At 47.8% G+C, this 14777-nt stretch overlaps 4 protein-coding genes across 4 annotated transcripts; 1 reads left to right on the forward strand and 3 right to left on the reverse strand.

Moving 5' to 3' along the window:
• COCSADRAFT_35323 (uncharacterized protein) lies at window positions 1–933 on the forward strand. The gene has a single exon (XM_007699443.1). It carries the CDS (start codon window positions 34–36, stop codon window positions 604–606), a length of 573 nt encoding a protein of 190 aa, XP_007697633.1. The 5' UTR covers window positions 1–33; the 3' UTR covers window positions 607–933.
• A 536-nt stretch (window positions 934–1469) lies between these two features.
• On the reverse strand, window positions 1470–3014 carry COCSADRAFT_113755 (uncharacterized protein). Its single transcript, XM_007700037.1, has 3 exons — window positions 2703–3014; window positions 2351–2645; window positions 1470–2303 (listed from the first exon to the last, which is right to left on the reverse strand). Exons 1-3 carry the CDS (start codon window positions 2973–2975, stop codon window positions 1561–1563), a joined length of 1311 nt encoding a protein of 436 aa, XP_007698227.1. The 5' UTR covers window positions 2976–3014; the 3' UTR covers window positions 1470–1560.
• Window positions 3015–3512: 498 nt separating this feature from the next.
• On the reverse strand, window positions 3513–6625 carry COCSADRAFT_303133 (uncharacterized protein). The gene is made up of 4 exons (XM_007700038.1): window positions 5444–6625; window positions 4605–5396; window positions 3693–4552; window positions 3513–3577 (listed from the first exon to the last, which is right to left on the reverse strand). The coding sequence occupies exons 1-3, from the start codon at window positions 6389–6391 to the stop codon at window positions 3872–3874; spliced, it is 2421 nt and encodes an 806-aa protein (XP_007698228.1). The 5' UTR covers window positions 6392–6625; the 3' UTR covers window positions 3513–3577; window positions 3693–3871.
• A 1713-nt stretch (window positions 6626–8338) lies between these two features.
• On the reverse strand, window positions 8339–12160 carry COCSADRAFT_85124 (uncharacterized protein; the record flags this gene model as incomplete). Its single annotated transcript, XM_007700039.1, has 4 exons — window positions 8339–9050; window positions 9109–9860; window positions 9922–10264; window positions 10674–12160. 4 exons carry the CDS (start codon window positions 12158–12160, stop codon window positions 8339–8341), a joined length of 3294 nt encoding a protein of 1097 aa, XP_007698229.1.
• Between the last annotated feature and the right edge of the window lie 2617 nt (window positions 12161–14777).

A 14777-nucleotide genomic window follows, 5' to 3' on the forward strand; every position in this document is an offset into this window, starting at 1 on the left:
CTTAAGACGGCTTTCATAGATACTATTGAAGAGATGTCCAGGCCTGGACTCTGTTCTATGGAATCTCCCTTTCTCGATCAGCAGGCAGTTCTGAAGTGCCAATACGATATGGTAAATGAAGGAATTGAGATGCTAAAACGGCAGAACCTTCACCTAGTCTCGAAAGCAGTCTCTACGATATGCTTTGAAACCGTAACTGCTGGAAGTTTTAGTAATATCAATAGCTTGTCTGACGAGATGAAAGCTGCTGTATTAAAGGCTTTCCAGGAATCCAAAGGCGCTGTAGAATTTCCTTCTCAATCTCGAGAAGATAACAACATCAAGAAGTTCTATGCGCAAATGCATCGGTCCGGAATTGGCCGTTCAAGAAGGCTGTTCACGACGCAAGAGGGCCGTCTTGGCATGGCAAACGGGAACATCAGAAAAGGCGACCGAGTATGCCTCGTCTCTGGAGCCCCAGTTCCTTTTGTTTTACGAGGTCCAATTGCTAATTATCGCTGGCACGCTATCTACCATCTCGTATGCGATGCATATGTGTACGGAGTTATGTATGGAGAGGCATCTGACGTCAATAGCTATCCATTCGAGACCATCTTGTTGGAATAGGCATTCCTTTCCGCTGATACTATTCTCTACTTTGGAACGCCTACTGGTATCGTTCTTGTGGGTAGAATCAACGAGAAGGCTTCAACTACATTAGAATGCCTCTCCCAAGAACCGTCCTCCTAATTCCACTGAGTTTGAAAGTTGAGTGCATGAGACGACGTCTATAGTAGCGATACGACGTCACCTATTAGGGACTGCCGTGAAAACAGCCTTTTTTTGTATAGAATACAAAGCTCAGGGTAGAACTCTAAGCCGATGGTACTAGAGATGAATAAAAAGAGAAAAGTGCAGGCAAGCAGGCAAGCAGCCCCAAGCCGATACTACCCGCATAGCTTCTGAGTATAGTTGTCGTGAAGTATGCTGCTTCAGGGGCATGTCCTTGTTGAGAGTGTGGGTGAAAGATGTGATCGGTAAAACTGTGCCAGAGAACATGGTCGCGACATTCATGTGATACCACACCACAATATATACAGCAGTATCGAAGGTCCTGATCAATGCGCATGTGGGGGACTTAACGATCGAACCGAAATCATCTTGTGTGAAGCTTTGAACAGTGTACATTAGTGGGTGGTTGCTGAGCTTTTGTAAGCCATATTACAATCATCCTGCCACATCTTCAATCTATATAGATAAGACGCTACCTCCAAGGAAACTATGCGGTGTACTGGATTTCAGTTATTGGCTCCGATGGCGTATTGACAAGCTAGTAGAGTACACAAAGTCACGCTTGACAAAAATGTGAATCGTCCTTGGATTAGTTCTTCAGTTCTTTGGAATATTGCTACTAGCGTAGCCTGCGAACGACGATATTAGCAATCTAAGGGATAGAGGGCAATCAGTAAGATTGCTTTCTCTTTTTTTTGAGATATTCTGTATGATTAATATAGTAGATTTAATCGCAAGGAAGTGTAGAGCTTTTACACCTCTAATTACTTGGGTAGTAGAATATACAAACTAGGTGATAAAGATACCATCAATCAACACATCATCAGTACCGTCAATTTTAGTTGCGCCAGACCAACTCGTAGTAATGGTAAGCGGTAGGCGCTGACCAGCAAGGAAGTTGATTGAGGCCTGATACCTCCTCCAAATTGTGCCTCCTGTACCCACAAGATCGCATGCAGCGCCCGTACACGCCTGGAATGACTGTGTCCATGATACACCCGCTGGAACACTTATCCTCATGTTAACTACAGCATTATTAGCCGCTGAGCTGCTGCGACGTCCAAGGTAGAAGGAAAGGGTGTGCGTGGTGCCTGGGGTAATGGCCGCGTTGGATACTATAGCAACCGCCCGAGTCGTGCCCGCAGAGGATATGGGTGAAAGGAGTTCTGAGTAGCAGCCTTCATATGCTAGGCCATAGACTTCCTTTGAGATTGCATTGCTAGATGAGCTGCGTGTCCAGGTTGGGCCGAGTTCGAAACCACCGTTAATGATTTGTCCACCGGTCGGAATCATGGGTGCGCAAACAGGCTCTGGCGATGGGCTGGGCGATGGGCTGGGCGATGGGCTGGGCGATGGGCTGGGCGATGGGCTTGGTGAAGGCTCTGGAGAGGGCTGAGATAGAACAGCTTGATACAAGTTCAAACGGTTAGAGCCTCCACAAAATTCACTTGTATCACCTCTGCAAGGCATGTTGCATCCATCTGACGCACTCGTGCCTCCATTCAAGATACTGTCGCCACAGAAGCATTCGCCTATAAGTGGTCAATTATAGTTACGCCAAATAATCACGAATACTCACTAGCATACTCCACACCAAAATATTTCGACCCAGTACAAGCAGCAGCACACAGCTCAATCGTCACCTGGTCGCCAGCTGCATGCATATCTGAAAGGGTACGAGCATCAACGTTATCGGTGTAGCATCCGAGTGACTGCCAGCCAGTTGGGTTTGGCTTAGTTCGTGTAAATGCAGGTCGCGAGTATACAGTCAGTCTATCTGGACCGCCACATACTTGGGTGGCGTCACCCGAACAAGGCATGTTGCATGTAGTAGGGTCGGTTGCAACCTGCGACGGAAGAGCAGTACCACACCACTATTCATTTGGTAAGCTTGATAGCTTCACGTGATCAATGAATGTTTGGACGCTTACGCATTCTGAGCTGTACTCTACGCCAGCTACAGGGTAACCACGTGCACCACAAAAGGCAGTGCAGGCCTGAGCGCTCATGCTAGTGCCATCTCCTTGGGATGCAGAGTTGAGTGATCGTGCCGCGACGGAATCGACGTAACAACCAGAGTATGTCCAGCTCCCGCTTAATTCCGTAGCAGGAGAGAGCTCTCTCCGATGCAAAGTTGCTGCGATGGTGGCCACAGGAGCCAGCAAGAGGAATGAAGCGAACGAATTATGTCTCATGATGAGCATGCGTAACGAAAGACAAGTGTTGGAATTTGTAGAGCCTGTGGATTAATCTGGAGCAGACCAGGTGGTAACACCTGCTCTTTTGTATCATCGACATACAGTCCTACTTGGGCTACTCAAGTAGGTAGCCAAGACAAGCTAGTAAACGCCTCAGTAGAAGCAAACAATGACCATGAACTGCAGCTGAAGCCACATCTCTGTTCTAGACTGATCCAGATCCGAATCTGATCCAGGACCAGGTGCATCGGCTTACCGCGCAATAACCACATGTGCATGACATGCATATCGGTAGGCATCATGCGATCAAGATTTACGCGATGTCGAATGAATTCGCTAACTGGAAAGGGAAGCCAAAGGCTGAATGCAGACAAATGAGCAGTCGGTTCCTGAATCTAGGGCGAGCGAGGCTGGGGTGGCGTACACGCGGCTCAGGGGCAAACGCCTACGTATGTAGGTGGAGGTTAGCCACAAGCTGCGTTAGTGCTTCGGTACCTCTATATCATGACTAGTGGGGAGGAAACAGCTGAGTGTGCGAAAAACAAATAAGGAAACGTTGCGTCAAGGACTAGAGAAGCTGTCGAGCCAAAATCGTTAGTGGTCTAGACCTAGAATTAACAATATCAGTGCGTCGCTCTCAATTTGGCTAGCTAAAAGAATCTCAATTCAGGGATCTGCAGGCGTGCCCCAGGCCGTCTAAGAACCACGTGTTTTGCCACTCACCTAGTGGCGCTCGATGCCTTAAAGCAGCCATTAGGAGCTTTCTTTCCAGGAATCTGTCCTCAGAACCCGACGGCATTAATCAAAATACAGGCCGCAATCCGAGAAGCCGCGTACTCACGCCTAGAGGCATGCTTTGAAATGGTTCAGGTCAATTCAGGGTAATACTAACCACAGCACTTTCACTTCCAAACACCCCTGACATCGCTCCAAGTTTCTCGGACCCACTTTTTTGACCTGGTTCTGGCATGCCTGAACCTTGTCGTTGTTGATCGCCTGTTTGGTTCAACCTTGCCATCTCCGAAATCTATCGATTGTTTCTGTTTAGTAGGAGGTTCTGTAGGTTCGGGTGTGGTATGCGGCTCAGCAATGGAGTGTGATGATGGAGTCACCGATATTTCCTGAACCTCCGCCTGTAGCAACTTGCGTTTTACAGCTGACTCCGCAGCGGTGATTATAGGCTCGATGGGCATATCATCATAGTCGCTGTGACTATCGTCGTGCTCATAGTTCTCGGGCCGTGCTTGCTCAGATCTGGATGATCTGGCCCCATTGGTATCGCGTCCTTCCATCGATGAAGTCTCTTCTCGGCTGTCGAGTGTCAAATGCGAAGAGTATCTGCTCAATCTGTTGTTTGTATCCAACAGCGTAGATAGATTTGAATTGGTAGATAATTGAGCCCAGTCCTGCGAATTTTGCTCATCAATAAGTGCCCTTTTCAGTGTTTTAACAAGGTGCTGGAGATCGACGCGTATGAGATCAATCTTCGATCGTTCTGATGGATTGCAGCGGAGCATTCTTTCCTCAATCACACTAGCCAGTCCCTTCGTAAAATTTGTCCCTCCTTTCAGTTGGGACAATCGCTATATCGTTGTCAGTATGATGAAAGTACTTGGTCTTGAGTAAGGATCATGCCTTTTGTACGCATTCCTTCAAACATGCATCCTTGATGGTGTTGCTGTCGCCTTTCATGCAAAAGAATTGATCTTTTCTTACATCATCAAATTCAGGCTCATCTTCGTCCTCTCGCTCGAGACCAAATATTCCCACGTCCTGCGACCCCCGCAAATACCAAACGCAGAACTCGAGAAATACGCAACCCAGTGAGAAAATATCGTACTTTGCGGATATCGGTTCCCTGAAGTCTACCTCAGGTGCCCGGTAGCCCCACGTTATACCATCAATCAGTGCTCGAGGAACCAGAGATTTTGAGAATTCGGTGTGGTATCGCGCAAGCCCTAGGTCGGAGATTACGAGGTGTCTCCGGCAAGTCCCGTGTTCTTCGAACCACAGTATGTTTTCAGGCTTGATGTCGCCATGCCTTCCCCATTCCGATTCGTATTCATTCTGAGATGCGATGGAATTTGACCTCTTCCTTTTCCTCCTCAGCTCATGCCACGAACTAAGCCCGTGAATTCGACTGACTGCTCTGACCAGGCCAAAGCATTGCTGAGCTGCCCATAACTCATTTGAAAGGGTAGACTCAATGCGTGGATTTGTGTCCCAAAATTGTTGAAGATTCCCATTTGCCCATTCAAAGAGCAAATAATAGGTATTACCATGTTGGAAAGTAAGCAGAAGTTTGATCAAATGGTTTTCCGTTTGTGCGTGTGCGCACGTCTTCTCCAGCGCGTGGAGCTCTTTCCTATATGCACGCTGCTCGGACGCATCGATCTCCTTCAGTGCAAACTTTGGGTTATCGGTAGACTGATGAGGTCAGCTACTTATGGTTGGTAGGATTCGTAATATTATACCCAAGGTTTGGAGAAGTTGTGATGACTAGGGTGAATCTCAATTTGGTGAACTAGTCCAGTGCCACCACTTGACTTGGGTTCTATAGAGACCCAGGGAAGCCTTGTCCCGCGGTCGAGCTCATAAGAGCACAGCCCATTCTCGTGAATATCGAAAAAAGGAACAAAGAAGACCCTCTGGTTCTCATAGAATAGCACGCGATCGTTTCGGTTCCATCCATAAAGTATACTGGACTTGGAATTAGGAGTAAACTCCCTTGATTCTTTGAACGGTAAGTCGCTATCCCATATATCTCCCTTGATGAACTCTTCAAGATGAAGAAGCCGCTCCATAGCTACAAGGACGCCCAGAATCCGCGTTCGAGTCTTCTTTGGGTTCGGGCTGATGATATCCTGGAACTTGTCCAACAACTCACATTCCGAAGCAGACGGGAACCTCTCTTGCAAAAGTAGCATTATGGATGCAGAGTTGAATATGTTTCTAAACATATCGAGAGGCAGATATTCGCCCGCCGCTGGTTTGCTGACTTCCAAACTCTTCTCAAACCTTTCTCTAAGGGTCGATTCAAACCGTGCTGTCTTTGGTGAATTTAAGGTATTAAAAAGGGTTTCACGCTCTTCATGAAGCCGTCTAAGGGCGCAGAGACCATCTTCCTTCACCGATTCGAAGTCGAATGTCGCGGCGGCTGCACTGAAACCAAGGTCTTCAACTCTGTGCACAGTAGATGCGTCACTGCTAGGGCTTTTCCTAAAATCTTTGTCATTGATGGGCCGTAGATAACCATTGTCTTCTTTGACAGTTATATTAGGCCCACCAGGAAACCCTTCAACATCGTAGTTGAATCGCGTTGAGATCGGGCCGGGGATTTGGCGCTGCGCACGTGACCGTGAAGGTTCAGGTGAGTTTTCTGGAGTAGGCAAAAAGTCCCTTGTGTGGTTGATCTGATCCATGCTCACCCAATAAAGGTTCACCTGAAGTGAAGCCCCCAATGGATCCGTCCTTGGGCGATTAGCGTACAGGAAAAGCCAAGAGCGGGGCAAAAGCAGTTTTTTGTAGTTTTTTCGTTCGGAAGTAATAGTAAGTAGAAACGATTACAATGAGCAATAGGGATTATGGGATTATGAGAGCAACTTAATCGAGTGATCGTTCGTGAGACGAAACTGTTGGGGCCTGGGGAACGTCTTAAGGCCCGTGAACCTATCCTTAGTGGAATCAGAACCAATAGAGAGCAGCTAAGCTTTCTGATTCCTAGCTGCATGTGCGCAGAACGGTAGGTCTGTGGGCAAGCCTAATCTCCTGCTTTAGGCAAGGCAGCCCTGGGGCCAGAATACGCTCAGGTGGTGGTGGCGCATGCAACTGCCTAAGCTACATTTGGCGGGAACCTCGAGTCCCGAGACCGCACTGCCTCCACTATTGTTTCCGTCGGATTGTCAGTTTGAAAATCACAAGTGGCGCATGGAAAATCCGTGGCTGTGGCCGATGTCTTCGAAGCCTGGGGCGATTGTTGTGTGGCATCCACATGGTGTGCTCCGTGGAAGTGGCTTAGGATTTGTGGGGATGGTGTTAGCGATCGTCGACCCTCCTTCCCTGATTTGCGGCAGGCTGAAGCATCAGGTTTGACAGGCTATTCAGGGCGAAGATTTCGTGTAGGGTTGCCTTCTTTCTTGTGCACTCGAGTTTGAGCCCTCCGTAAGTAAGGCGACGGTGCACGATAAACCGCCCCTAGTATTGTTGCTCCGAGCTGACTAGATTGATGACAACATCGGAGGAATTGATTCCCTACCCCTGAGAAAGGAGGCAGATATGGAGTCATTCTGCCAGGAAATCATGTGGTAGGACGATAGAGAGTCATTTCTTGTCTGTGTTCTCGATGTGCTAGGTCCTAGCACTAAACTGGGCAATGACATAGTAGCGCTGGAACGAGATTGAGACTGGACGGTTGGTAGGCAGTTGCTGCGCCTCCAATATAGCGGCGCCTGGACGTGGCACACCCCCATCTCCGGTGTCAGCTGGCGCCAAAGCACTCAGCCCAGTTGGATGTGACTAATGGGACCCCGCGCAGTTCTTCTAGTTATTATAAGGAAATGTCGGCCGAAGTGTGCGGGTGCCAGGTGATATTTCCAGCCCACGACATTTGGCGTGATCCAGACTCAGGCAAATTTTGTGGTAAAAGGACCCCATCTCGCCATCATTGATCTCATGTCTTCACGGATCTGAATATAATGAGCAACGTTTTTTTAACTTTGGTGAGAGAGGAGGCCAACTTTTCTGTCTGGACCGAACATAGCGATCGCATTCACCCCAAGGATCTTTCAAGACAGCTCTCAGATGCAGTCGGTAAAGAACGGTTCAGAATATCATTGCGAAAGAATGTATACATCATCTATGTCGATAGGAGACGTCGTGGGAGCGATGACGTGAGTCGAGCGATTCGATCGGAGTAGGCTGCTGCTAATGGGAAGGAGCAGAATCGCGACCCAGGGTCCGGTGACGAAGAAGACTCGATGGAACACACAATAGGGCCCAAAACATATCAGGAAAGACTCCAAGATATCAAGCTGGCAGAGAAGAAATTAAGCAGTGAAAGAATCTCAAAGTGGTGATCGACAGGAACTTTTTAGGGAGGAGGCTATTCGGATAGCATCAACCATTATAGGGAGGACTCAAGTAGCAGTTCTAGCAACGACAAAGTCATGGCTCCGAAAAGTATTTTTCGGAGTCTGTATCACTCATCAAGGGGTTGGAATTGATTTGATCGAAAGCGCGCAACTTGATACTCATGAGTGGAATCTCAAATTTCAGCACAGGTTTTTCAAATTCTATCTATAGTTAAAGAGACAATGGACTAACTGTCTACCAAATCATTCAATTTTCTATAAATGTGAGTACAGGGACCATCAGCAGATAGTTACCCACGACCCTTCACTTGCGATCACTGCAGGCTCAAGTGATGCCACCCCAACTCTTTCGTAGATGGAATCTCTCGACGCGTTACGGCTTTGGTGAATAACTAGGACGTGGCGCTTCAAGTCGAATTTGCAGTCTCCCATCTTGTCCTTCCCAATAACTACGCACCTCAGCTCTTCGACGGCGAACTCTTCACTGTCGTCGAACGCAATATTAACCAACATGTCGTACTTGGACGATTTAATCTTCCTTGCGAAGCCCAAAAATGAAGCGGACTCAATACCACCAACCACCGAGAAAGGGTTCTTGAAATCATCTACCGCCCAATCAACTTCCCTGAATCTCAATTCAGTCGTGGCGTCCATGTATTGGATGCCACCCTCTTTCGAGAGAGATGACCACGACGGTACACGACGACCGGGTGGCTGGCTAATTCGCTTCATACGTGTTAGATCGCGACGTTTCCAGAGTAGCCCTCGGGCGAAATATTCCTCGAAAAGGCCATAGGCAGCCCTGGTCCCGAAAGTCCGAGCGAGTCTTTCTTGCAAGCCCAGAATGGCAACTGACCGGTCTGCAGGCTTAGTAAATGCTAGACCTGAGTATCGTTCGTAGAGATCTTGAATGAGCAGTTGTCTACCGTCCCGGTAATGAGCAACAGCAGCGTTGGGAAAGTTTGCATCGCCCAGAAGAGCAACTTTAGAACTATGGCAGCGTCAGCTCGTAAGAGGCGAACTGTTTGGCTAAGCCAAGGCAAACTTACTTCTCAAGGCGAGCGAGCGTCTCGCAATAAATCCCGGCTCCGCACTCCCAATAGACCTGCGTCGAAGTAAAAAATATGGTCCGGCGAGACAATGCTCTCTCCTGCAGTACCCAGCCCCGGCTGTTGAGCGCGCTGAGTTCTACATCGGCGTGAAAGTCATCAATGTCTACACAAGCATAAGTGGCTTTGGTACTTGTTGCAGGCAGCTTGATGACAGTTCGCGGTGTTCGCTCATGCAAAAAGCCGTCTAGCGAAGACTTTGCCGAACTCGCGCCAATGGTGCAGTACGACATGCTAAACACGAGCTCCATCTTAGCTGACTCACGCTGCCAGTCATCTTCATCATCTTGGATGATGCATAATGAGTCAATCCAAATGTAGCCAATCCCCAAACCACGAGCCACGGTTACAGCGTCCTGGAAGGTAGGTGGCAGAGCCTCAAAAGCGATGCCCGTCTTCAGCTGTTCGATGTTACGCTTGTATGTGCAGAATTTCTCGTTCTCTTTCAAAGGTCCCCAGCAGTGACTGAGTGCGACATATTGGCAAGAGTGGATGTTTTCCGTCTCTAGAAGACGGATCCGCTGGCCTATCTCAATTAGCCGTGTTGGCTTACTCTGTACATCTTTCCCTTTGCGATAGCACGTGTCATGGTCCGAGTCGCACACCCGGATCCATTCCTTAAGGAGAGTGAAAAATTCGGGAGAGGCTTGATCGAAAAGGATTGGCAAGCCGAAATGTGCGCCATCTGGGAGCTCTAGTTTTGGATCTTCATGGTCATCAGCACTTTTCATCCTACGAATCCTGGGGCGTAACTCTACCTGGCTCACAATAAAGTGACAAAAGATTGGGGCCATCTTTTAGTCCCACATGAGCAGCATTCTGACGTAGCTCAACAGTTATGGGTGCCTTGATGCCTTTATATTCTAATGCGTCTTGAAGAAGGCTGCACAGATCGCAATTTCGAGCTTTTCCTTGCAGAACTGCAACGTCGCAGAACTTGTCGAATATGGACTCTGAGTTGCTCGAATTGCACGAACCACACAGCCTCGTGGTAATCCCACGTGGCATGAGTCTGACCAGATCCCACCCAATGTTTTCGAAGAAATCTGTAGCAAAGTCATTATCTGGAACTGAAGTCCAGCCGTCATTGAGCTTGCTTGATTGCTGTATAATTCAATCACTACTATAGCTTTCATTGCTATAAAAGGTGCACCTACAAACTGCGGAATGTTGATCAGCAAGGTCATACACCAGAAAGCCGTGTACTTACTAACTATTAACACATCGTATTACTGCGTTAGTGAGCTTGGATAGAATCGGGAGAGTGGCTACCTACATTCTTCGCGCAAGAAGAATGCTCTATTAGCTGGTATCCTAGCTTAAATGTGAACAGCTTACATACTATTGGTCTGATCAGCTTCAAACATCGATCGATATGGCATGTTCAATGAATCTAACATACTTCTCGATGGTCTGATATCCTCGATATCTGACTGCTCAAAGTGTTTAGATTTTCATGAAAGGTGGGTGCTTGAACTATCATCTGTGGAATACCATGCGTCAACTCTTCCGTAGGCTGCTCAGGGGGCAATTCCTCGGCCGGGCTCGGGGCTGGTTTTAGTTCGGAAATCAGATTCGGAGGGTCTTTTTGTTTCGGTGGCGCAAGCTTTCCTCCGATTTTGGCAATGTCCTTGACTTGGCCAAAAGAAGGATACGTCAATTTTGGCATCTTGAGATACCCTTCTTGGTACCGACTCCGCTCATAGATATCTCGTAAGGTTGGATGAACCTCGCTGGCTTTATGACGGTAGCCTGGTATACTCGCTTTCTCGTAGTTCGAAGACACGGGAACTACGAGTAGCTTTTCCTGTATAAGCTTGAGTATATTTTTGTAGGCTGAGCCAGCTTCCAACTGTCCGTCCAACCATGCCATAACCAAAAAAACATACTTGTGGACTTTGTAAGGTTTACCATCAGCTTGCGGTCCCCGCCAAAAATATTCGGAGGTACCCTTCCTGAACTTCTCGAGGGCGCTATAGCCGCAAACAAGCCACACGAGAAGCTCGAGTAGAATACAGCCAAAACTCCAGACGTCATATTGACGGGAGCGAGGTTGTCCTTCGCCACGCAGCTCGTCAACCTCTGGGGGTTTATAACGTCTAGTACCTGATGGAGTCTTCGTATCCTTACCTACGCGGACATTCGTGTGCTCTCCTTTTTCGTAAAAGGTAGTGAGACCAAGATCCGCTATCTGTAGGCATCCTCTGTCATATCCACGCTTGAATAGAAGCATGTTCTCTGGTTTCAGGTCTCCATGTCGTACATTCCGGCCATGAAGTACTTGCAGAGCTGAGCAAATACCGACGAACTGTCCAAGCAGCCACAATACACTTTCTCGCTGACGAGCCTCCGCTTCATTTTCTCTCCAATAATCACCAAGATTACCGCCGTCAGCCCAGCGAAAGATAAAACAACGATCTGGCTTGCGCTCATACGCGGCAATAGGCTTAATCAGATGGGGCGATTCTAGTTCTCGTGCTCGGTTCAAGTTTTCCCTCTCCTTGTTGACCAGTTGCTCCCATTGTACCTCAGGTACTTGTTCACTTCTCTTCAACCTCTTGATTGCGATCTCGTACGCCGGAATCTCCACTTTCTGATCCGATTTCTTCGATGTCCATGAGATTTTTGGAAGTTCTGGATGGCCCACAATGTGGCTTGCGTGAATCACCGCCCGCGACACTTCGCCAAAGAAACCATTAGCCTCTGGTCCCGAGGCCTCTTCCAGGAACGGTAACCGTTGTGGCGGAGCCAACTCAAAGCGAAACTTTTCCTTGGCCCCAAAAACAGGTATGGTCAAGCTCCACTGGTAGTCGAGAAAGAGCCTCCGTTGGTTTCGTTTAGGTCCTCGAAGCCACGTGTATCGTCGACCATCTGAAGGTCCTTGCAGGCTCTCACCAACTCCATCCTTGTTGAAAACAATGGGGAGTGAGCAGTCGTCAAGACCTTGATCTTTACAGCATCTTAATTGGTGCTCGAGGTCTCCATTTTCCATCAGAAGAATTATAAGAAATAGTCGTGGGGCTTTTGTTATAACAAAATCCACAATATCGTCTCTGCTCTTGGAGCTGTCGAACTCAGCTAGATCTAGAACTGACTCCACCCTCGATCGTGTGACAAAGTCATTCAACTTGTCCTCAGGCATGAAATCCATGTTGTCGTCGATTTTACAGAATGAGTCTGCTACCTCCTTCGCGAAATCCGTGGTAAGATCTTCCATGGTGAGTCTGGTGGCACATGTTAGAGCCTGAAACCATAGAATTACGTGCAAATTTTCATACATGATGGCAAAGTGGTCATGCGTTCAACCAGGCTGAGGCAGAAATCTCTAGGTGCACCATGACTTCAGGCTACTTCGATCACGATCTATATTTAAAACACAATATTCAACAAGGCTGAACGCCGTGGACGGCATATGCGTCCCGCCGCACCACGGACGAACCCTCATCTCTATGCAAGACGTTGCATCGATTGGCTGCAGCAGCGGGGCCAAGATAAAACCGACATTTGTGGAGGACTATGGACGAAAGGAGTGAAAGGTGGCGGCGGCTGCCTTGCAAATAAGCACAAGCGACGAGGCTAGCCAACAAGGCTGTCCAACGATACAAGGCCCCTAAATGACGCATATGCACGAATGATGTAATCGCCGTAAAGGAAACCTCAGCTGAACACTTGAGGGACCTTCACCGGTTTAGTTCATAGATGAGGCTGAGCTTCATGTGCTGAGTTCGATTGGCGGATCGAGAGCTGAGTGGTTAAATGGCGAAAAAGCAAAAGTAGCGGGCGCTTACTGGATGGAATATCTCCCACAAGCAATTGCTGACAAGACTACAGGAGTCACGTCTCATGCGACTATCAGGATCGGCATGGTAAATAATGGCAGGCTGAACTTTGGAGCATTCGCGAAAGTAGAACACAACCAGAACAAATGCGTCAAGGAAGGCTCAATGTGGACTTGCCGCTGGTGCCCCGGTTGCAATCAACGTGACAAAAACAGTAGCATACGCTGCCGTCGCTGTGAGCAGATTCGCAGGGGCCGTTTTCCCAAAGAGGGCAACACCCAAAGCTTTTGTAGTCGCATGCCCAACAATAAATATAAGCATGGGAACCACAATCATCAGCCCACCAATGGGAGCGAACGCGAATCGATTCCAAGCCATTTAAAATACTGCTCGTTCTTTCCTTGCGAACGATGTTGCGCGTTCAGTACCTAGACTTCGCGAAAGAGCTGCGTTGTGTTCCATGAGCTCTGAGTCGAAAGAACCAATGAGATCCGAGTCTTGAAAGACGCTGTAGTGGTTGGAAGTAGCTTCATGGCCAAAGTCGTAAATAAAGACATCTTTTGATTTTGATCTAGCTCCATTTTCGATCCGGGATGCAACGATATCTTTGACGAGTTGTGTGTTCCATCGATTGGCGTGTGTAGATACGAAGTTACAAAGAACGTCGCCTGTGAGACATGTTACCGGGAAGTGTAATGAAATTGAATATTGTCTTACTGTACTGGTGTAGAATTTCTTCCATTGCTTTCAATCAGACATCTGTAACGTTCTCTTGTTCTGCTCTGCGGATTTCCGCGACGAGCTGTCGCAGAAGATCATGGAGCGTGACGGTATACCAAGGCAGAAAGTCAACAACAGTCATCCCACCCATTACCCAATGCATTGTCGAGCCGCAAAGAAAAATGAATTATGCGCTCGTGGTAGGGAAGGTGTGCGAATACATTCAAGAGATTAGTGCACTTGTCGTCCTTCCTCTCTTCTTTTGTCGAATAAATGAGGTATTGGCCTCACGACGTGCAACGTCCTTGTTGTCGGCTAACATGTTGATTCTCTAAAAAGATAATCTCTTCCACGAGATTGTCTATTTTGAGAACATCTCTAAGGTAGTGTAAGGAACTCTAGGCCTGTCACTTGGATGTAGTGTTACAAAATCAAAAAATGGCCTATTTGCTTAAGGTAGTAGTAGGTCTGCACGTAAGTGAATTGATGGCAACTTAGTTGTTACTAAGCTAAAAAGGAAAAAACGATAAAAGAAAGCTCCTCAACGGGGAATTGAACCGGTCTGCCGCGATTTGTCAGTTGCATCATAAGCGGAAATACTGACTATTATGTTGCTATACTGTCTGCCATAATATCCGTTAAATTTTCTGTTCTGAGTTTCGGGGATGTATTAATTCTGCTACTTTACGTTTCTGTTTTAGGTATATAGCCTTGTGATAGGAGATAACATTTTACCCCCTTGTGTGTTCTTCAGTATATCGGTGGCGCTTTGAAGCAGCATCGCAGCGCTAATCTATGACCACTAATTGGCTTATGCTATTGCATATCCACTTTCCGAGGTTTTGTAGCTTGTAAATTGATTATACTGTCGTATAATGCGCTGTGGTGACGCTCGAGGACGAGAAGGTAGACGAGTTCTCGAGTTGCAGGGATGGACGTTAGTGGTGTATTGAGGCGCTCGGCGCGGCTGGGCTTCAAGACGGCACAGAGTGGCTGTGTCTGACCGGTTCGCGAACGCGAGAAACACGAGCGGGGTAAGGCTACAATATAGCCCCTACAAAACCCGCGTATACATGCAATGAACCATTTCCCCCAACCCTTATACAAATC

This window comes from Bipolaris sorokiniana (genome assembly GCF_000338995.1).
Source record: "Bipolaris sorokiniana ND90Pr unplaced genomic scaffold COCSAscaffold_4, whole genome shotgun sequence".
In the NCBI taxonomy this organism is placed as follows: Eukaryota; Fungi; Ascomycota; class Dothideomycetes; order Pleosporales; family Pleosporaceae; genus Bipolaris; species Bipolaris sorokiniana.

What these genes read in the sequence shown, in the direction of transcription:
- COCSADRAFT_35323 (XM_007699443.1), top strand. Translation starts at nt 34, where the DNA reads ATGTCCAGGCCTGGACTCTGTTCTATGGAATCTCCCTTTCTCGATCAG.
- COCSADRAFT_113755 (XM_007700037.1), bottom strand. Translation starts at nt 2,975, where the DNA reads ATGCTCATCATGAGACATAATTCGTTCGCTTCATTCCTCTTGCTGGCT. An exon ending in TAGAGTACAGCTCAGAATGC is followed by an intron (nt 2,646 to 2,702) that starts GTAAGCGTCCAA and finishes CCAAATGAATAG; the next exon opens with TGGTGTGGTACTGCTCTTCC. An exon ending in TTTTGGTGTGGAGTATGCTA is followed by an intron (nt 2,304 to 2,350) that starts GTGAGTATTCGT and finishes GACCACTTATAG; the next exon opens with GCGAATGCTTCTGTGGCGAC.
- COCSADRAFT_303133 (XM_007700038.1), bottom strand. Translation starts at nt 6,391, where the DNA reads ATGGATCAGATCAACCACACAAGGGACTTTTTGCCTACTCCAGAAAAC. An exon ending in ACAACTTCTCCAAACCTTGG is followed by an intron (nt 5,397 to 5,443) that starts GTATAATATTAC and finishes TGACCTCATCAG; the next exon opens with TCTACCGATAACCCAAAGTT. An exon ending in TGAAGGAATGCGTACAAAAG is followed by an intron (nt 4,553 to 4,604) that starts GCATGATCCTTA and finishes ACAACGATATAG; the next exon opens with CGATTGTCCCAACTGAAAGG.